This window comes from Pygocentrus nattereri, chromosome 6 (genome assembly GCF_015220715.1).
Source record: "Pygocentrus nattereri isolate fPygNat1 chromosome 6, fPygNat1.pri, whole genome shotgun sequence".
Classification (NCBI taxonomy): Eukaryota; Metazoa; Chordata; class Actinopteri; order Characiformes; family Serrasalmidae; genus Pygocentrus; species Pygocentrus nattereri.
This window is the reverse complement of record NC_051216.1, coordinates 24838558-24861356: the sequence shown is the minus strand read 5'-3', so window position 1 is coordinate 24861356 and position 22799 is coordinate 24838558. Positions and strand designations below refer to the sequence as shown.

The 22799-nt window shown below is 40.3% G+C and overlaps 1 protein-coding gene across 16 annotated transcripts in view; it reads right to left on the bottom strand.

Annotated features, from left to right (window-relative positions):
• mycbp2 (MYC binding protein 2) overlaps positions 1 to 22799 on the bottom strand; it is a 77734-nt gene that overhangs the window by 37159 nt on the left and 17776 nt on the right. For 12 of the 16 annotated variants that reach the window (XM_037539449.1, XM_037539450.1, XM_017710823.2 and 9 more), the window contains exons 6-27: positions 21021 to 21263; positions 20830 to 20901; positions 20485 to 20581; positions 19826 to 19899; positions 14939 to 15077; positions 13020 to 13096; positions 11533 to 11737; positions 9259 to 9423; positions 8998 to 9156; positions 8602 to 8806; positions 8302 to 8447; positions 7902 to 8012; positions 6758 to 6862; positions 5510 to 5629; positions 3597 to 3678; positions 3319 to 3436; positions 3009 to 3213; positions 2748 to 2901; positions 2284 to 2456; positions 793 to 918; positions 466 to 593; positions 261 to 352 (exon numbers count right to left, since the gene is read on the bottom strand). In XM_037539449.1, coding sequence (XP_037395346.1) covers positions 261 to 352; positions 466 to 593; positions 793 to 918; positions 2284 to 2456; positions 2748 to 2901; positions 3009 to 3213; positions 3319 to 3436; positions 3597 to 3678; positions 5510 to 5629; positions 6758 to 6862; positions 7902 to 8012; positions 8302 to 8447; positions 8602 to 8806; positions 8998 to 9156; positions 9259 to 9423; positions 11533 to 11737; positions 13020 to 13096; positions 14939 to 15077; positions 19826 to 19899; positions 20485 to 20581; positions 20830 to 20901; positions 21021 to 21263 — 2996 coding nt within the window. The remainder of the gene's footprint in view (positions 1 to 260; positions 353 to 465; positions 594 to 792; positions 919 to 2283; positions 2457 to 2747; positions 2902 to 3008; positions 3214 to 3318; positions 3437 to 3596; positions 3679 to 5509; positions 5630 to 6757; positions 6863 to 7901; positions 8013 to 8301; positions 8448 to 8601; positions 8807 to 8997; positions 9157 to 9258; positions 9424 to 11532; positions 11738 to 13019; positions 13097 to 14938; positions 15078 to 19825; positions 19900 to 20484; positions 20582 to 20829; positions 20902 to 21020; positions 21264 to 22799) is intronic. The other 4 variants (XM_037539451.1, XM_017710836.2, XM_037539453.1 and 1 more) reach the window with 3 other exon arrangements.

Here is a 22799-nt window from a genome sequence, read left to right as displayed (position 1 = left end):
ACATACAAACAAAAAGAAAATATATATATCTGTGTGTGACTCACGGAAGCAACCAGACACAATATTAACACTGATGTTAACTATAGATCAGCATGGACATGTTCAGACTAGTAAACAGTAGTCAAGAGCCCCCTGAGAGCTGTATCTCATTAAACTTCTGTGCTTCAGTTTTAGACTGCTTTGCAATATCACTCAACCAGTTCCCGTGATTAAATGAGTGTTAGTGTCCAGAAAAAGAATAGAAACATTTCTATCAGTACCTAGCAGCACAGTCATAAGCCAGAACATCTGTCTCAGCCAGTAGGTCCCCATCTGTCTCATGATCTCCTCCATCTGGGCCTAACTCAAAAAGCTGCAAGGAAACAGCCAATCATCCACCAGGGCATTTATGCATCAAATCTAGGTAATCTGAGAAAAGGCTTTAATTATAGCACAAGTCAGCTTCTAACTGAAACAACAGCCTACCTTGATTTTGGCAGTGTACTCTCCCCGACCTCCAAACAGCCCCAACCCCCCCAGCAGGATATCAGCATCTGCACAGAAGCGAATGGCTTCTACAGAGTGGGCAGAGTAACCCCAGCCTCCACCATGACCTGAACACCAAAAAATAAAAACAATAATAATAAATGACAAAATGCACATATTCTGCAACATTCTTTTTGGTAACACTGGTCAACCTTCCATTCTCATATTAGACAAAGTAGAGACATTGTAAATATTGCATGGTTTCCAAATAAACAAACAAACAAACAAATAAATAAATGTCATAGTGTCACAGCAATGGGAACTGACTCTCAAAGCGGTTGACCACACTGTAGTCCTCTTTGGAGTAAACCTTCATCACTGCCTGTGTCTCCTCTTCAGCACTGGCCACACCCATCTTTAGCTCCTGCATGGCTGCCAGTGTATCTAGACAACCTGTACAAAACACAGGTTCCCTTCAGAATCAGCAACATATTTCACACTGGACAACCACTGAATGTTTCACCAATCTTATTTGAGTTCAGATGGATAATAACTCAGATTGCAGTTGCTCTCAACAGCCAGTCAGAACAAGTCTTTTTACCACACATAATTTGACTCTAATTAGCTCTAATCAGAAATGCCAGGCATGGTGCAAAACAACTGCCGACAGGTTGCACCCAACTTAAGCCACTTGGCCTACATTCACTCTGCAGGTAAACGTGGCCCAAATCCAATCTTAATATTCACATGTGACAAAGATTTGTTTCTTGCGACACACAAATAATGATTTAAAAAAAAACAAAAAAAAACAACATTTTTGAGGCCTCTTTCATACGTGATACTAAAATCTGATTTGCAGCAAGGTGACCGCTGTCTAAACAGTCACATCAAAATGTATGCTACTTTTACATGAATCCAACTCAATCTTCATAATTTCATGTGCATGCTGCATCTGACTGATAGCAACAGCTTTGAAACTCCTTTTGCCTTTTACTATTGTTACAATTCATGTCTTTTCATTTGATGAGCTACACAAACATAAGTTTACAAGTGTCAACAAATGAGCATGGCACCATCTAATGAGGTAAGCTAAGCTAACAGCCATCCAAAGTCACATTTACTTCTGGTGAAAAATAGGGAGAAACAAATGAGTCAAAGGAGCTGCACACAGATGAAGTGTTTCTGTTGCCACTTTGGCAGTTTGTATCCCTTTGCTAGCATTTATTTTCAAAGCAAATAAATGAAAGAAACTGAGTTGTCTTTCTCTGCTTGATCAGCTTCCATAATTAAACCAAGTACAGACATTCACCACTGCACTCTTCTCTGTAATCAACTTAACATTTGTTGATTAATGTACTCAATGGATCAGTGTTCATTTGCACATGCAGATTAATTCAGTGCTTGATCTTAAGACTGATGTCAGATATAGGTCACTTTAAAAAGACAGCATGAACAACTAAACTAAATAAATAAATAAATAAATCAGATTTGGGCAGTAGATCGGATTTGGCCCATTTTAACACTGAGTCCAATTCTGAAGTTAACTTATCACCAACACACATTACATAAATCACTTTCCTCAACAATGGATGCATAATAGTTAAAGCTTGTATATAAATGGATAAAGTGAATGAGAATAATGTATTAGCCATCAGCTAATTCACTAATTAGCATATATCTCCTTTCTGTTTAGACATGATTTGAGAGGCTGTAATGAGGACAGGTAAAGAGAGGTTACATGAAGAGAGGTGAAGCTGCAGAAATGTATGTGACAGAGCAACAGAGCCAGAAGGAAACAATGATTGACTGAGAGCTTACCCAGGATGTGCAGGGCTCCATGAGAGCGTGTGGTGGTGGCATGGGAGCCAGAGGGCAAGGCCAGCTCAGGGCTCAGGATGCTACAACGAGACTGGATGTCCGAGGCAGAGGGCATGCGAGCGTCTGCAATCACAGCATTGTAGCACCACATCTCCCGTGTGCTTGGTAGGAACCTAGAGATGCAGAGAGCCAAAGTTCGGGTTGATGGATGAAATAAGTAATAGTAGACTTAAACAAAACCAGTGTTAATGTTAAGCCAGTTGTGTGGTTTCGCATACTATAGGATAAAAACTGTAAGAACTCGTAGCACTCTTTATGGCACAGGCCACAGAGGACATTGGCATACTGAATGGTTATGTATACAGTATATTGTTTCCATTTATCTTTCTCTTCTTCTCTGCAGTCACCAGCACATTCTGGCTGCAATAAGACTGCCAGCCCAGACAGCGTAACCAGATCCTTACCTCCAGATGACATCATATACAGGGTCTAGACAGAGGCCAAAGCCCTGAAGGTCCTCCTGCTCTGAGTCATTAAAGGTCCGACAGCTTCCATCCATTTTGTTGATCAGCAGGCATTTGAAGGGAGGTGGTTCAGATACAGAGGTAGGAACCAAACCTACAGAGAACAGATAATTGATTTATGACATGCAGTGACATTTTTCATCAGAAACATTGAGACACAAGGCCTTCAAATGCTGAGAGTGAGTCATGCAGGGACAGTACCAATGATGCGTTTGCTGGCAAAAATCTCTGAGGTGGCCAGAACGTGGGAGTTGATTAGTGCTTCATCAATTCTCAGGAAGGTCTGGTCTCCACTGGCACCAATCCATGTGGCTTTGCGGCCATATTTGGCACCAATGTTGGGCATGGGCGAAGGCTTGGCATTCCAGTAGGGCATGTCCAGAATGGGCCGACCAAGCTGTCCTTTCTGCAGGCACAACACAGGGAACACTTAGGCTGACGAATCTTCACCTCATAAGACTCAGTAATATCTCAGCATAAAGTCATAAAAAACACTGATAGACCAACACACCGAGAAGCTTCCAAAAGTGAAGACCTGACCATCCATGAGGAGTACTGCAGTGTGGTTACTGCCTGCTGTCACCTGAACGCTGGGGCCAGGAAGAGCCTGCACTAGAGTGGGAGACCCCCTTTGTAAAACAGAAACAAATAAGCCATCAGCAGCTTGGATCAATTTATTTCATATTATTAGTATAGGTGCAAAACAAAATTTAATTTAATTTCAAGACAAAGCACAATAAACAATTTATGTCCAGCACATTGTTTCAAAGTGTGTTAAAACATCCCTACCTGGAATTGACGTCTCCATGTCCTAGCTGACCATGCTGCCCATAGCCAAAGGTGTAAACATCTCCATTCTCCATTAGCACCACTGTAAGTTACATACAGTCACTTGCATATGAACATCTACATACGAACAGCAATAGTAGTATGTATGCATCTAGGCAGGCCTGCAGTTCCACAATGAAAGTTATAACTGAAATATTAATAAATAAAAAATAGAAAGTTTATAAATTCTAAACAAAATTTTAGGAGCCCCAAAAAGGACAGAGGTAAAATAAATAAATAATTCAGTTTGAGTAAACATTTTGCAGTTCATATGCACGCTTTCTCTTATTCATGCTCATGATTACTTATTTCATTCCCACGATTAACAATTTCTCTCATTTTCTTTTAATCTTGGGCACGTTTACTTTGTATGTTTTTTTGTGATCACGATTTTCTAATTCATTCTCTCATTTTCTTCTAATCCTCCTCAAGTTTTCTTTTTAATTGAACACACATTGTTTGTTTTTGTTTTTCTTTACTTGCTACAAACTAACAAACTAAATGTAGTAGATTCAGGCCGCTAACAGCTCTCTGAGACTGTCTGATGGGTTTTGGTGTTTTAGATTGATGAGATAATAGTTAGATATTATCATTAGGTTTGATTTTGATTTGGGGTGTTATGAAGACACTGCTGATCCTCTTCACAGCAAATGGCCCATGATCAGCACAGCTGCAGTTTGGTAGTGAAATAAAGGAAGACATATAAACAACCAAAACAATCTTCACTAAAGTGCACTTTCTAATGATTATATTTAACAGAAATAGAAGCAGCGCGGCCACTTGCGTCCACTCCGCTCTTGCGTCAAGCTGTGGTGTTGGAGACCATCACACATTTACAAGAAGAAATGTTCAGCATCAACATTTCAACAAACTTGAATTAAACACACACAGAAACATTCATGTGTGATGAAGTCAAATGGCAAGACAGTTTAAATAGATCTGTGAATCTGATGTAGATATATTAATGTAAGGATGATAAAAATGCTGATAATTTCTTCCTGTAATTGAGTGCTGGTCTCTAACACCACAGATTGATGCGGGAACTGAAACAGGGCTCGGGGAGCCATTAGCTGCTTCTGCACAGGACAAATAACCTGTATCAGCTACTTTTAGTTTGTTTGCACATGAATAAAAAAATAAACAATGTGCATTCAACTAAAAAGAAAAACATGACCATGATTAAGAGAAAACAAGAGAACAAATTAGAAAATTGTGATCACAAATTAAAAAAAAAAAAAAAACCTACCCAAGTAAAGAAACACGCGCACTATTAAAAGAAAAACATTCACTCAAATTAATTACTTTTTTTCTACCTCTGTCTCCACTGGAGCTCTGTAAAATTTGTAAATTTTATTCAGAAATGTTATTCTGCTGCAAAGGAAAAAACAAACAAACAATCTAGTCGTATGCAAAAATCAGGTGAACACACCCAGTCAAATTACATTTTGTTGTTAACATACTCTACAGGGAACAAACTAAAATATCATACTTTCTGTAAATTTAAGTGTACATTTATTTAAGTTCATCATACTGGAAAAAACAAAAAATGTAAAATGACATCTCTTCTGTACAGGACACATTTTGTGGCATATTTCCCCCCAATATGTTAAACACAACAAACACATGAATCAGCTTTCAAATGTGCAAAAGTGTGCTCCCTGTAGAGGATCTGTACTTATTTTAATGTAGAAAATCAATAAAATATATCATTTGACTAGGGGTGCCCAAACATTTGCATAAATCTGTATGTATTCATTGCAGGGTTTTGTAGTTTTTTTATTCCAAAGGGTCTAGAGTGCATACATTCATTTTAAAAGGAAATCTTGCTCAGTCACATACAAGAGAAAACGTGGTCAGCTGCAGCTCTAGCTTACCCGAGTGGTGGAATCCACAGCTGACCTGCACAGCACGGAGCTCACAATCAAAGCGCACAGCTCCTGGAGGGTAAGTAGTGATCTTACTGGCATCTTTGTCCCCACGCTCACTGCTGCCATCTATAATACAGAACAGGGTTAGATGATGTTAAGGACAGAGAGGGCAGAGAAGGACAGCCTCACACAGACAGACATCTGAACCAACGTGGGAGGCTGAGGGCCATCAGTCACCTGGGAGGAAAGAACTGGAGCTTTGAGAAACAGGATGAAAAAAGAAATAAAAGCATGCACAGTGAATGAAAACCAAATAAAATAAAGACACCAAAAGCAAAACAAGGTACAATAAATTATGTGAGTGCTTTTTAACAGACAGTTTGAAGGTCAAAAAGTCAATCACTGATTTGCTGGCAATCACCAAGACGGGTGGAGACAGACCGCTGATGCAATTTTGCTGAAGTCACAGTGCCGATCACAATAGCATAATGAGTGAGAATCCTACCAATAAATGCATGGTTATCACTATAAGGTTATCACTATAACCTCACTGTGAACACATAAGCTGCATTCGCTCCTCTCATCTGAGACGATGCTTATGCACACCAAAAGAGGAAGCGGATGGGAGTTTTAATCCACCACCAACAGAATGGGTTAGTCTGAATTAGGGGATGTGCAAAAGCCATTTTAAACATATATAAACTACTGTCTTATTTATTTACTGTTTCCCAAAATAAACATGTGTATCAGATTCTATTTATAGTGATTGTGCACTGGGATATATTTTCTGAAAAACATTTGATGAAGGGGCTAGAGCTGATAGGACCGCTTGAAAGTGAACAGTTACATTTGATACACTGCATAAAAATATACAAAAGAGCTCCTCACACTATTTTTAGCACAAGTGCCAAATGTGTTTATTGTAGTTTCCATTATCAACTTATCTGCCAGACAGTGGTGTGTGACTCTCGGTCAGACTCTCTTCTCTAAATCTGGGGGTTACTACTAACCTAACTTAAAAAAGTGAGGCGTTCAAATATTAAAAAAAGAACAAAACTAACACAATTGGGTAGTTTCTCTTCTTCTACTACCAAAATGTACAAGCAGAGTGTGGGGGGGGGGGGGGGGGAAGAGAAGAGAAGAGAAGAGAAGAGAAGAGAAGAGAAGAGAAGAGAAGAGAAGAGAAGAGAGCCTGGTGAAGGGGAGAGGGGGCAGCTGGGCTCCAAGTGGAGTCAGAAGTGAAGACCATAGTACCTTTGAGTTTCTCCCGCATTAGCTTAATGGCCTGAAGGGGTCTTAGTCTGGCTAGGGCCTGCTCACGCTGGTTCATAAAAAGGGGGGCAGGGAATACAAGGTGGCCTATGAGGGGGAGAAAGAAACTTTCACATGCATGGGCAAAGCATCTCACAAATGGAAAAATAGCATAGTATACAACACATCGCAAATCAAAGAATACACAAGCAAGGGGAGCACCTGTACAAGACAAATCCATTTACAAAGAACACAAATGTATATGAAGGATGATTCAACTGTAGAAGCTTTGTGCATCATAGATCCTTAGACTTACTTTTTTTGGCTGAATCAAGACGAAGTTTTGTACAGACAATGCATGATCACATGCAAAGCCCTGTGCACAGTGCAAAAGAGGTCTTAAATAATAGGCTCGAGCCAAATTGATGGCTATATCAAGCATCGGAGACTCCACATACACACACCCTAAATATTTATCATTGTCAATTGGAGATGGCTAAGGGTTGCAGTCTCAAAAGCCCATCAGCAGCATGTGAAAAATCATGCTGTCCATGACCAGCAATGCCCTGATTCAGCGGATCCACAAAGCACCAGTTCTTCAAAACACAGACTCCATTTACACCTGGACAGTTTCATGTTACTGGCACTTTATTTTCACTACCTTGGGTCACTCAAGGCAACTGAATTAAACTCAGAGGGACAAACTCCCTTCAAGAGCTAAACTAAAGGAGTAACATGCTTCTGTTTAATGGTGGTAGCCCAGTGACATTTTGTCCCCCATAAGCAAAACAGCAGAAGTAGGTGGCATCACAGCACCAGGAGGGGTTTTGGTCATCAAATGTGGCTTGGAGAAATGAATGCATGTATATTTGTTTAAAATGAGTCTTGGATCACCTCCTGAAGTGGACGGAGTGATTTAAATCTGTTCTAACTGCATATTGGGTGCATGTACACCTTCATTTTTATGTGGATAATCTGTAGGTGTAGTCTTATAATCAAGATGCATGAAATGTCCAAGTGTAAATGGGGTCTTAAGCACACATCTATTAACATGCTGTTACATAACCTGCACTTCAGGCTCCGCCTGTCTTTGTCTTGAAGAGCAGTGGTGAGTGTGGGTGTGTTTATAATAATGACTGCATCTCACCTCTGCCTTCCTCCAGCCTGTGACGGCGATTGACGCGCTGTCTCTTCTCTTCCTGTCGGATCTGGATGTGTTCCTCTATATTGACGCCTGGAGGGGGAGGGACAGGAACAGCTAAAATAATGACGGTCCAGCATGAGCAGGGCCAAAGGAGGGAGCAAATGAGAGACAACATGGGCAGTGTGAATGATGAGCATGGAAAAGTGATGTAAGTCAGTGGACATGCATACGCACAAAGAGACACAGCATACGCACACAGTGATATTAGGCAAACAATGACAGTACTACAGCAACAGCAGCTCTTTGCTATGGAATGATAAACATGATAGTGCTATGTTAGAAATGGTAGTACTCTGTAACCAGTTATGAGGCAGCATCATCAGTGATAAAGTTGGCGTTGTACCTAACAGAAGATCTAGTGGTATCATTTCCTTCACAGCGTCAAAGATTCCCCTTTGCCTGGCTTCCTGACCATCCAGTTCACGAGCACACGCCTTACAGCAGCCACACGAGGAGCAGCCAGATTCGCCAGAGCCACAGCCACAGATTCTGAAGAGAATATACACACTCATACATAAACAAACATTACCACATACATAGTGCATATACAAACAACACATCCAAAGACATAATAGCACATTCATGAAGCACAAACTAGCAATGTGGTTTTACGCTGCTGTGTGTGAATGTGCACGTTACACACCCTCCTGGCACTCTGTCAGGTCTCCCACTGCTAACACAGCTGGCTCCATAGCCAGTGCAGTCTCCACACACAGTGCATACCATGCACTGGTCCAGCTTCCACTTGTGCATGCCTGGCTGGCACATCATTGATTTCTCCTCCTTCTCATCCAGCTCATCTTCCAAGTCCTCATCCATGGCTGTGGCCATGCTCTCCACTCCAAAAGCTGCAATGGCAAAACACATAAATCCCAAAGATGATTCTAAAATACATTCAAAGGGCCTTTTTTCACTGAGACAGCACAGTGATGCCCCACTGGAAACCTTGAGTTAAACACCCCAGCCAAGAAGGAGTAACACAATTGATCGGTCTGGTGATTTATGCGACCAAGGAGCTCCATTTATGAATGATTCTTACCCTTCCCTGCCTGACTCATGGCTCCTGTGTCTCTGCCGCACTGGCCTTTGTTGTTCACTCCAAATGTCCACACCTCGCCACTCTTAGTCAGTACACATGTGTGGGCCTTTCCCATGGCCACCTGAGTTACAAAGTGACCCTTCAGATCTGATACCTGGCCTGAATGAAACATGAGAAAAGAGAGAGTTGCGTCAGTCTATCATTTATATAAAAAAAAACAAAACAATAAAAAATAATAATAATTTTTGTGAAGACACTTACAGGTGCTGTCACTATAAATGGCATCCTTGCCAAACATGTAGAGCTCTCCATCCTTAGTGACTATGCTGCTGCTGCCATTGTTGCAAGCTGTGTATACGGCTGTCTTTGTCTCCAGCTTGATCATCTTCTTGGGCTTGTAGGGCTTTGGCTGTCTCCGACTTTTTGCTGAAGAAAATAAGTTGCAGGTTTTGTTTTTTCATTATTTTTTTTTTTACAAATTTCACAAATGTTTGCTTGTCCTGAAACACATCGCTGGTTGTGCAAAAGAATATTCCTGAACATTTGTGTTCTTTTAGTACGCATTCATATTCATAAATTACAAATGGTAAGAACAGAAACATCTGGAGGAATAAGAAACTGTGTGAGTAAATTAAGTGATTTATAAGGTTTTATATATACTTATATATACTATTTATAAGGTTTTATATACACTGCTCAAAAAAATAAAGGGAACACTCAAATAACACATCCTAGATCTGAATGAATAAAATATTCTCATTGAATACTTTGTTCTGTACAAAGTTGAATGTACTGACAACAAAATCATCAATGGAAATCAAATGTATTAACCAATGGAGGCCTGGATTTGGAGTCACACACAAAATTAAAGTGGAAAAACACACTACAGGCTGATCCAACTTTGATGTAATGTCCTTAAAACAAGTCAAAATGAGGCTCAGTATTGTGTGTGGCCTCCACGTGCCTGTATGACCTCCCTACAACGCCTGGGCATGCTCCTGATGAGGTGGCGGATGGTCTCCTGAGGGATCTCCTACCAGACCTGGACTAAAGCATCCGCCAACTCCTGGACAGTCTGTGGTGCAACAGGTGGAGCGAGACATGATGTCCCAGATGTGCTCAATCGGATTCAGGTCTGGGGAACGGGCAGGCCAGTCCATAGCTTCAATGCCTTCATCTTGCAGGAACTGCTGAAACAATCCAGCCACATGAGGTCTAGCATTGTCCTGCATTAGCAGGAACCCAGGGCCAACTGCACCAGCATATGGTCTCACAAGGGGTATGAGGATGTCATCTCGGTACCTAATGGCAGTCAGGCTACCTGTGGCGAGCACATGGAGGGCCGCAAAGAAATGCCACCCCACACCATGACTGACCCACTGCCAAACCGGTCATACTGAAGGCAGCAGATCGCTCTCCACGGCATCTCCAGACTCTGTCACGGCTGTCACATGTGCTCAGTGTGAACCTGCTTTCATCTGTGAAGAGCACAGGGCGCCAGTGGCGAATTTGCCAATCCTGGTGTTCTCTGACAAATGCCAAGCAACCTGCACGGTGTTGGGCTGTGAGCACAACCCCCATCTGTGGACGTCGGGCCCTCATACCATCCTCATGGAGTCGGTTTCTAACCATTTGTGCAGACACATGCACATTTGTGGCCTGCTGGAGGTCATTTTGCAGGGCTCTGGCAGTGCTCCTCCTGTTCCTCCTTGCACAAAGGCAGAGGTAGCGGTCCTGCTGCTGGGTTGTTGCCCTCCTACGGCCTCCTACACGTCTCCTGGTGTACTGGCCTGTCTCCTGGTAGCACCTCCAGCCTCTAGACACTACGCTGACAGACACAGCAAACCTTCTTGCCACAGCTCGCATTGATGTGCCATCCTGGATGAGCTGCACTACCTGAGCCACTTGTGTGGGTTGTAGAGTCCGTCTCATGCTACCACGAGTGTGAAAGCACCACCAACATTCAAAAGTGACCAAAACATCAGCCAGAAAGCATCGGTACTGAGAAGTGGTCTGTGGTCCCCACCTGCAGAACCACTCCTTTATTGAGTGTGTCTTGCTAATTGCCAATAATTGCCACCTGTTGTCTATTCCATTTGCACAACAGCTGTGAAATTGACTGTAAATCAGTGTTGCTTCCCAAGTGGACAGTTTGATTTCACAGAAGTTTGATTTACTTGGAGTTATATTGTGTTGTTTATAAGTGTTCCCTTTATTTTTTTTGAGCTGTGTGTGTGTGTGTGTGTGTGTGTGTGTGTGTGTGTGTATATGTATGTATGTATGTATGTATATATATATATATATATATATATATATATATATATATATATATATATATATATATATATATATATATATATATATATATAAAAAACACAGTTTTAAGCAAGGCTCTACCACATGCTGAATATATCTGAATAACCTCTAATTCTAATAAAAATCTAATTCATTAGAGGAGGCTTTCTTCCTTAGACAGCTGACAAAATTCCATGTCTTCTCAACTGATGAACCAATTAACTAACTAACAAGTCTTACTTGACTCTCCATCTTCTCCTTTACTGGCGGACCCTGTGAAGAAGACACTGCCATCTTCAGCTACTAAGAGGGCATGAGAGCCATCGTGTCCCACTGAAAACTGCACAATCTTGGGTGACTTAGTGACTGGCAACTCCACCCACTTCCCAGCTGATGGGCCACCTTGCTTGATACCAAGGCTCTGATACTTCCCAGTGTAGTAGATCTAGAAGCAGTGGTCAAGGAAAAGAAAAGACTTTGTTTTGGTACATTTTTAACAGTTTTTTTTCAGTAAAATATTGTCTAAAACTGTTCTATCACAGAGTCTCCATCAATGACTACAGCAGTTTTACTAATAAGCATCAGTACTCCTAGGCCATCTTTAATACTGTTTAAATGAGAAAGATTTAATTATCCAGCTGAGGGATGTAAATCAGCACTGCTATGACCAGGAGACCATAAATATCATTATAAAGAGAGGGCTGCTTTACATAAAAAGAACCAAAGACAGAAACAAGTAAGAGCAAGACACATGACAAAGGAGAGACAGAAATGCTTCAGAGGCAGTGTTATGACACAGAGCACAGTGGCAAGGTGTTAGGAAGGCAACATAGTGAAAAAGTTTTCTGTTGTGTCACATGTCAAACAGACCTATTTTTCATGCAGTGCTCACTAGGCTGGATAATTGCCACATATGGCCAAGCCTGAGATTAGACTAACTTGGTGACCAACTCACAGAAGGGCGCTTTTATCCACACCCTAGACACACACACAGGCATTCCACTAAAAACCATTCTCCAACACACACACTCAACAAAGTTAATACACACTAAAGTTCCTTGTTCCTTGCATACCTGGCAAGTTTTCTCGAAGCTTCCCATGATCCCATGTACACAAGATAAGGACTTTTGTATTGGTTAAATAGTTTGGAATCTTACAGTAAGTATAATATTTTCTTCAAACTATTTTGAAAGCGTCTTCATTGGTTTAGACTAGGGATCAAAAATGGCACTTTCAATTTTTGGTCAAATAAGTAAAAAGCCAGAAAACTGGAGTGGTGCAACAGCATGGGCCTATCATCAGGAGATCTTCAGTTTGTTCCTGGTGATGCCCAGTCACGTGTTGCCAGTTCAAGAGAGCATTATCTGCTTGTTCCTCCTTGAAGGGGTTATCAGCAGTTCGAAAAGATGTGGTGGTGCCTCAAACTTCTCTAAGGAAGCACCTCCCTGAGCTGATTCTTGGTAGCACTGTGTGATGGGCAAGAACTAGCCAGTGGGTGGAATTGGCAAAGACTAAAAATTAGAAAGAAAATCTGGTTTAAAAAAAAATGACAAAAATGAGGGTTTTGACCCAGTGTGTCCTGAATTGTGGTTTTGGCCAGGAATATTTATTTTGGTGCATCAGTGCCTGCATTCTCATACAAGAAACATATGAAATGCATTCTGCACTGCTGAAAATGTGACTGGAACAGGCAAACTGGAAAGCAGTAAGATTATGCAGAAGCGTACCTTCCCAGAAGCTGTTTTCATCAAAGCAAACTCCCTGCCAGCTCCGAGCAGCGCTGCTTCTTCATCAAACCCTGTGCCTGAGGACATGATCACAGACGTGGGGGGTGGGTGGTGGGAATAAATAAATAAATAAAACAAATACACATACACAAGCACATTGTGAGACAGATGAGAAAGAAAGAATGTTGCATCAGCAAATCAATGCTCCAAATTCAGCTGCATATTTTTTTTTTTTTTTTTTTTTTTTAAACACACCTCATTTTGTCAAGCATTTAAAAAATGCTGATATCTGTCATGGGCGTTGCTAGGCCAATTTTAGGGTGGCTTTAGCTGCCTTCTAAATGTTATGTAGCCCCCTTCCTAAATAAAAGGACATTACTAGTCAAAAACAACTATAGTTTATTCTCACTCACAATATATTGTGATAGCAGGGCATGACCTGGGGAAGGCGCTGGTGCTGCTGCTTTAATGCAGTCTTGCCTCTGCTGTACTACCAGAGACTGACTAACATAACATTCAGACAATCACATCAGACCTCATACGTTGGAAGCCAATCATATCAGACCTGAGCGAGGGTCTCCGCTTCACATTACAAAGTAATCAGTGGCCGAGCTGAAGGATTTTGGCAAGAAGCTCACTAAAAATATACAGTACACCTATACATTACTACAGTATTTGTGGCAAATTATGGTCAGTATAGATGGATATCTTTTTTTCTCTTTTACATGGGTGCTAACTAACTTTAGTTTACCTTGGGCAAAGAAACGAAAAGTGAGGTAAAGAACAGAGGCTAGGCTAACACTAATATTAGCTAACTAGCTGACAGGCCAACTAATTTAACCTCACTTCATAATGAGAGCGAGAGTGTGAAAGAACAAGAGGGATTAAAAAAAAAAGTTTGTATTTGTTATAATGCTCTTTATATTCTTTGTTTTTCTCTTCAGTATCTGGGAAGAATGACATCAGTATTTGCCTTATATTGCTGTTTCTAGTAAGTAAAATCAGTGAAAAGGGTGGTGCTGAAGTTGGCTTCCTGTTGGCAAGATTCTTGTTCAAAATTTCCAGCTGCAAGGCGCCAGAAGTGCTGCAGCATTTAAGGTACATCATTCAAACAAGAAACTAACTTCAGCTTTGGGCACAAAGGTCATTATAACAGTTTTACTTCCCCCACTTACTCAACCTGTAGACAGAAATTAAGAGGCAGCAGCTCAAATCAGTTTTACCAGTTAAAAAAATAATCCTGATTAATCTTATTTCCTTGAGTTCTTGCAAATATGAGTTTAATGTATTACTAAACACAGGAAGAGAGGGAGGGAAAGAGGTTGATAGAGACTGACAAGACTGAATGAGTACATCTGATGGAGGCTAGTAATCAAGAAGAAAGCTGACGAGACTTGTATAATCTTTTAGTTAAAATTAATACTGAACTTAATTACACTTAACCCGAGAAGATATTTGTCAACACATACATGAAATGCTGTCAACTAGCTTCTTAAACATACCTACAGAGCAAAATCACACTCTTTCTGATTGAACCAACTGAGTCTAAACTAATCTGTAATCTGTGAGTCTGAATAATATATTTAGGGCCTTGCAGTTGATCTAAGAGAAAGGAGATAGCATTGCATGACTTCAGTACCTTCGCATGATCTGTCTTCTGTAAGTGGATAGATATGGGGTGTGTGTTATACTAGCTTTGTACTTAATACAAACTACACAGAGACAGATCTACTGTGTGCCAATGTGGCCAAATAACCATTTTTGATATACTCAACAAGCCTGATGTACTTGATATTTTTTGGCTATTGCTACTCCAAAAGTAATCCTATTACAGGCTTAGCCCCCCCCTATCCTTAAACCTCTAGTGATGTCCCTGATACTGGAAAACACAGAGAGATCACAGAAATAAGCAAACTCACTAATGATATGCAGGTCTTTTTCTAGGTCAAAGAGGGAGATGCCACAGGCATGGAGACACTTTCTAGCAAGTTTAAGCTGCAGCTCCTGCTGCAAGGCCGGGTCCGTGCTGGTGGCGTAGATCCGCACCACAAAGCCATCCTGCATCAAAACAATAAGCACAGTCACACCTCAGTTTTCTTATGATTATTACTGAAATAGGGCAATTAAGTTCCACAGGATGTGAACACCATCCAGACCTGTTCAGTAGTAATTGTGGTACAAATAAATAATGCCTTTTGCACTGTTCTGCTACTCTGTGCACTTTGTGTCCACGTCAGGGTAAATGTGTTAAACCAGTGATAATGTATCCCAGACCCAGTCAGTAAATGAGAGGATGGTCCAAAGAGGACCATAAATGTAGCAGATCAGCTGCTCTCTTTCTCTCTCTATAATTGGGCCATTAGCTCTCACCCAGTTCTCTGAGTCACAGAGCACTCAGGAGTTAAACCAGCCTTAACAAACAAAACATAGCATATAGCGTATTTTTGTTGTCATCGCAAATCCTTGTACAGGACAGCTGGCACTTTAAAAATGTTTTTTAAAAAAAAAAAAATACAAATTGGAAAGAAATGGCATACAAAATTTTAATCCTACAGTGGCTGTGTTTACATGCAAAGATTTTTGCCAATCCAATTGAATACAATCGGATTACAGATTCAGACTGAGGTGTTTATATGCTCACTCTACTCAACAATCTGATGAAAATCTTCGTTTACATGCCCACAAGTAATCCGATGCAGAATGACATGCATGCATGGAGGAGCACTGAGAGTGAACGTTACCATGACAGCGAACATCACATGAGGTCCAGTCGGTGTGAGATGAGTTTCTAGTTGGCGCCTTTGTGTTTGTAATGGCTTTAAACTGATGTCAGACTCAGAAAAACGTCCTTCACATGGACTTATAAAGGAGGACGTCGTGCTCTAAGAAACATAAGCTAGCCGTCTTTTAAATTTCAGAGTATAAACTTTGTCTCCTCTGCAGACCAGTTTCTGCTCCGCCATGTTAAATGGTATAAACCTTTTGCTGTGATGCACCGCGCATGCGCAGAACGTACTTACACGTTCCGATTGGAGTGTAATCGGATTCAGGCGTTTACACGGATATTATTCTTCTATTTAACGGACTATTTAGAGGTTTACCCACCTCGTTCAATCGGATAGAAATTGTATTCCGATTAGACTCAATCGGATTAGTCTATTCCGATTGAGGTGTTTACATGGACGTATTCTATTCCGATTGAGCTATTAGTTGGATTATTAACGGAATTATCAGGCTGCATGTAAACATGGCTAGTGACGACCCAATGCTGAATCAGTAATATTGTTCATCAGAAATTTGGCAAACTGGCTCTTCACTAAGTACCGAAGATCTCTATTGCTGTTTTATTTTCTTTTTTGATTTAATTTTATTTAACACTCTTTGTCTAAACAATTTGAGTTTGGGATCCAAGTTTATTTCTTGGGATCCATAGTTTTAAAGCTTAAGTTTCTTTTGACTTTGAGTTTGTTCTGGACCATTACTTAAATAACATGCAACAAAGGGGATTTCAAGTCTTTGAAACCATTAGAACTACACAAGCATCTCAATTAGACAATCACTGTACAAGGAGTATATTAGTATAGTATAAGCATATTAGTGTGCTTAAACCCAACAGAGAGGAGAGAGACATCCTTCACCCTGGCAACAGGGCAGCACTGCTCAACTGGACAACCTTACAAACATACATAGTGTGGTGCTTGACAGTGTGTGAACCCTTTAGAATTTTCTATATTTCTGCAAAAATGTGACCTAAAACATCATCAGATTTTCACACAAGTCCTAAAAGTAGATAAAGAGAACCCAGTTAAACAAATGACACAAAAATATTATACTTAGTCATTTGTTTACTGAGGAAAATGATCCAATATTACATATTTGTGAGTGGCAAATGTATGTGAATCTTTGCTTTCAGTATCTGGTGTGACCCCCCCCCCCCTGTGCAGCAATAACTCTACTAAATGTTTCCGGTAACTGTTGATCAGTCCTGCACACCAGCTTGGAGGAGTTTTAGCCCATTCCTCCATACAGAACAGCTTCAACTCTGGGATGTTGGTGGGTTTCCATACATTAACTGCTCGCTTCAGGTCCTTCCACAACATTTCGATGGGATTAAAGGTCAGGACTTTGACTTGGCCATTCCAAAACATTAACCTTATTCGTCTTTAGTAGGACGACTTGTGTGCTTAGGGTTCGTTGTCTTGCTGCATGACCCACCTTCTCTTGAGATTCCGTTCATTTACAGATGTCCTGACATTTTCCTTTAGAATTCTGATATAATTCAGTATTCATTGCTCCATCAATGATGGCAAGCCGTCCTGGCCCAGATGCAGCAAAACAGGCCCAAACAATGATACTACCACCACCATGTTTCACAGATGCGATAAGGTTCTTATGCAGGAATGCAGTGTTTTCCTTTCTCCAAACATAACTCTTTGGTCTAATCTATCCACAAAACATTCTTCCAATAGCCTTCTGGCTTGTCCACATGATCTTCAGCAAACCGCAGATGAACAGCAATGTTCTTTTTGGAGAGCAGTGGCTTTCTCCTTGCAACCCTGCCATGCACACCATTGTTGTTCAGTGTTCTCATGAACATTAGCCAATGTGAGAGAGGCCTTCAGTTGCTTAGAAGTTGCCCTGGAGTCCTTTGTGACCTCACCGACTATTACACGCCTTGCTCTTGGAGTGATCCTTGTTGGTCGACCACTCCTGGGGAGGGAAACAATGGTCTTGAATTTCCTCCATTTGTAAACAATCTGTCTGACTGTGGATTGGTGGAGTCCAAACTCTTTAGAGATGGTTTTGTAAACTTTTTACAAGCTGATGAGCATCAACAACTCTTTTTCTGAGGTCCTCAGAAATCTCCTTTGTTTGGGTCACGATACACTTCCATAAACATGCGTTGTAAAGAGCAGACTTTGATAGATCGCTGTTCTTTAAATAAAACAGGGTGCCCACTCACACCTGATTGTAACCCTATTGATTGAAAACACTTCCAATTTCACCTTCAAATTAACTGCTAATCCTACAGGTTCACATACATTTGCCACTCAAAAATATGTAATATTGGATCATTTTCCTCAATAATCAAATGACCAAGTATAATATTTTTGTGTCACTTTTTTTAACTGGGTTCTCTTTATCTACTTTTAGGACTTTTGTGAAAATCTGATGATGTTTCAGGTCATATTTATACAGAAACATGGAAAATTCTGAAGGGTTCACAAACTTTCAAGCACCACTGTACACATTGGCACACCTAGCTCAGTTATAACAAGAGGAGACAAAGTGCCACTGCATTGCCCTGTGGGCTGCTATGTGTCATTGTAAAAGAGTGAGTGTTTGGGAGTTGAGACACAGTACTGCAAAAAAGTCAGAGATCACACTTCATTTGTTTAATTCCCAGTCAAAATGGCCATTAAGTACAAGGTGTTCAGTTTTCATGAGATATTTAAAGAAATTAGCTTGACCTGCAAAAAAAGGTGAAAGTCAAAGAAACATAAGTGAAAAAAAAACAAGAGTTTCCAGAACTGGATTTAAAAGGCATTAAAAGACAGAGAGAAAATGGGACTCCTAACAACTGTGCAAGACCTGGCAGATCACCATAACTGTCAAAACCAAATAAACCACACTTAAAGATTTTACTTTTGCTTTAGATCTGAAAAAAAATCCTCAGGTCAAACTTACTAATCCGCAAACCTACAAACACTAGTCACCTACAAATACAAATAAAAGCTGCTGATGTTTTCAGGGAAAAAAAATTAAAAAAAAAAAAAAAATGACCACCTCAGAGTTCAGACCTCATCATCATTAAATGGTGGCATTGCTTACTGTAAGACTCAATTTTGGAGGTGTGAAAAAAAAATCTCTCTAGTTTTCTTTGAAAAACTGAAAACAAGTCTCCTGAAAAGGAATGGAAGCTGTAATAAAACTTGAACATACTAAAAAAATGAGATTTTTATACTATATTTAGATGTTGAGGTGTCTGTTTCATTTTCTGCCTTCTCCTGATGCCAAAAAATTAATAACTGTACATAATGTACTTAATGGCTGTTTTGATTGGAAAGTAAATATGTGAAGGGTGCTCCCTGACTTTTGCACAGAACTGTATGGCTGAGGCAATTATTTGATTTGTCTATGCTTTGACATTACAAAATGTGCATGCCCCTCCCTCCCCCAGGATATCCGTGTTGGCAGCTTAGAGGTTGCTGAAACACAAAGATCTGCACACAGACACAATTTCTTTCTTGTATCAATAAAAACCTGTGGACTCTACCCACATTTCATAGTCATAAAGCAGATAAGACATGCACACAAAGTCCTAATTATTCTCTCCTTGTAAATTTATTCTTTATTTCAGATGGTATGATCTTGGTTGTCATAAGCACCTAAGCACTTCACCCACTCTCACTGTTTGTATAGGTAAAAGATGCTGCTGTCTTTCAGGCCATAAGTGACAAACTGTTGTGTGGTATGAGCTGTTTGTTTGAATCACAGACACTTCATTTCAGTGTGAAGAGAACAGACTCCCTGCCTTCATGCTGTTTAGCAAAGGCGTCTGAACAGCAGGGTCTGTCCTGACTGGTTACATCAATCTGTCACCTAGTGTCTGGACAAATCATTGCATGGAGAGCGCTACGAATTATATTTCCTTACACAGGTGATAAAGACAATGTTATTCAGTTAATCTACACTTTTACACAGTACAGCAATAATAAAAAGGTAACATGGAATAAAAAAACGACTATCACCCTGGAGAGGTTGCAATTAGCTATGCATAAGCAAGTACCTTTGAAAATACTTACATCCTTGCAGGCTGCTATCTGGTTGATATATTCACCATCGGTGAATATGATGTTCTGCCCATCTGCTTGAAGACCTCAAAATAAAAACAAGGACACAGTGTCGCTCATGCAAAGCACCACCCTTACATACTGTAGCACTCTTTCCTCTAATAAATCTAAATGAGCAATGCAAAGAGTGACAGAACACAAAGGCAAGTTACAATGGCAACCACACACCGCTTGCGTCACACCATGCAGCACCACGTAGCGTCGCCTAGCATCATGTAGCAGATGCAGTATAAATCGTGACTACACTACACAGAATTTGTCACAGTGAGAGCACTGATAACAGCTAAGCACTCAATTTTTTTAAAGTCTACTCGTTTAAATTTCATAATGTGAAATTTTCAGCATCAATTATGAATTTACCCAGACTGGTATCAGTACTTTACAAATCACTCTTTTCCAGCTAAAACGTTTGAGATGAAAAACATAGCAGGCTAGAAACATTAGCTGAGGTGACAGATGATTAGCTGGGCAACATGCCATGTCCAGTGCACAGTAGTCTTTAGAGAGTATTTGGGGTGCAGAAAAGAATATTTCGCTAGTCACTTTAGAAATGAAGATTACAACATACATTTTAATATCATAATAGGCATATTAATTAAAGGTGTTCTTACCAGGCATTGTGATTGTGCCCTCCTGCTCTAGTGTCTCTGGGTTGATCTTGATGGCTGCCATGCTGTGACTGTTCATGTCACGATATAACAGGGAGCCCTACAAACACACAACAATTTTTAAGCATCTCAGACTTTGCATCTGCTGTTTTTAGTAGAGGTACTTCCATTAACAGACTAAAATTTTAACAACCACTTCACAGCATACAACATCTTCCTGAATTCTAGTCACACGGCATGGTGATCTTTTCTATATGCTAGAACACAGAAAAACCTGAAAGCCTGCATGTGACTGGATGCTACATGCATTCATATTGTAGAATAAATCAGTTCTCTGAATTTTGTTACCTGAGCAAACCCCAGCCATGACCTCTTTTCCTTTCGGTTCCTGATGCGTGATGTAGAGTTGTACACATGGCCCTGCAAGAATTAGTCTTCCATTAGTATATTTATGCAGACCCATGATTAGAAGTAAAGAAGTATACCCATATTGCTCATTCTTTACTTAAGACAGATGGTAGAATAACAGGTAGGCTTACCCTGACGGTGCCACTGTACCCTGAGCCTATTTTGTAGAGGCCATCCTTGCAGAGCAGATAGAGGAAGGATCCATCAGTCTGCAGCAGACAGCGCTCATCCTCATCAATGCTCACCTCCTTCAGAACCCACTTGTTCATCAGTGCTGCTCGTTTGATGCCATTCCCAAACCAGTCCTGGATCTGGATTTTCCCTACAAGCACTGCCTGTACGCTCCTTTGAAGAGCATTTAGGATGGTTGGAACCTATACATCATTCAGACACATGATGCAAATCAGAAACACTGTTGTATTTGAAAATGAATTTACTGACAACTAGGCTTCAGCCATTCAAGAAAGACAGACATTCTGTCTGTTACAATAGTGTACATAATGATTAACTACAACAAGCATTTCTCATTAAATTTACACTTGTAAGCACTGTCCTTGTGGCCTTGTAAAAATAAATCCCGCATTTCTTTTCTCTTTCATTTCTCTGCTCAATATTAGGCATGGGTGGTATGATGGTAATACAGTATACCACGGTAATGTAAAATACTGACAATACTCAAAAAAAAAAAAAAAAAAAATTTCAAAATGATCACGTCAAATTTCTATTCCATGTCTGATCAGATCAGTAAGCACTATCAATTCATATTTTAGTGGTGTGGGAGCTCATCAAACTGGTTCTGATAGAAAAAGGGTAGAATCGAACATATTTGAATTCAGCTTACAGTCCAACACCAGTCGCTCGAATTTGCAATTGTCTCCTTAGGATTCAGAATGTAAATGCTGTACCATTAAAAGCATAATAGTATAGCATACCAACTTCAGCCTTGCAAAAAACAAACTTTGCTGAGCCTAAACAAAGATAAGTTAAATTAAGGGCCATATCACAAATATCCTACCATAGCGAAGATGACACTTAAAATCTCCTCTAGTCAGGAAGGTATTAAGGTATGAAAAAACAGACTATTCAGTATCACTTGCACTCACTGGACACCAAAAAAAAATCTTTTAGCACATTAAAATAACTCATCCTCTTTTCTTGTACCTATGAATAGTCACATACTTATTACCCTTCATGTTAATGCCTTCTATGAGGCCCAAGTGTCTGTCGGATCCACAATCAAGCACTGCCCACTGACAGTTCTGGGCCTGTAAGTCATTCTTGACTCTTTAATAATTTCTCCATGTCCAGTTGATAGCAGCACATCAAACAGTTATGCTCAGTAGGGATCAACTCAAATGTTGTGCACTAGATTTGAGCTAACTGACCACAGTATTGAGAATTATTAACAGATTCCATCATTCTTAGTATCCATAATCAAGCTGCGCAATTTACATGGCAGAAAATGTATCTTTGGCTTTAAGTCTGTGTGCTCTTAGCCTGTTGCCTTCCACATAAGTCTTTCCTTGTGAAACATAACATGGACTTTTATTTTGAAGGCAACAACAAAGACCCTCTTTACACCTGATAACTTCTTGCATCTTGAGTATCAGGATTATCTGGGTATGTGATCAGCGTGAACAGAGACAAATCTGAGGTGGTCCGAGACGCATTTGAGCCGCATGTTCTAACAGCGTAACTGTATCCATCTCTCCAAAACACATTCGATAACCAAAACTCCTCCCCAGGCAGCACATCAGTAGTACGTGATGTGTGTCTGCGAGGAAGATAATTACGGAGGATGCATGGATGTTTGGGAACAGACCGAAACTAAATGCTTAATAGCAAAATGGACAGACACTACTGTGCAAAACAAACCGCAGAAGAAGAGGTTGAACAGATAAATGGTAATT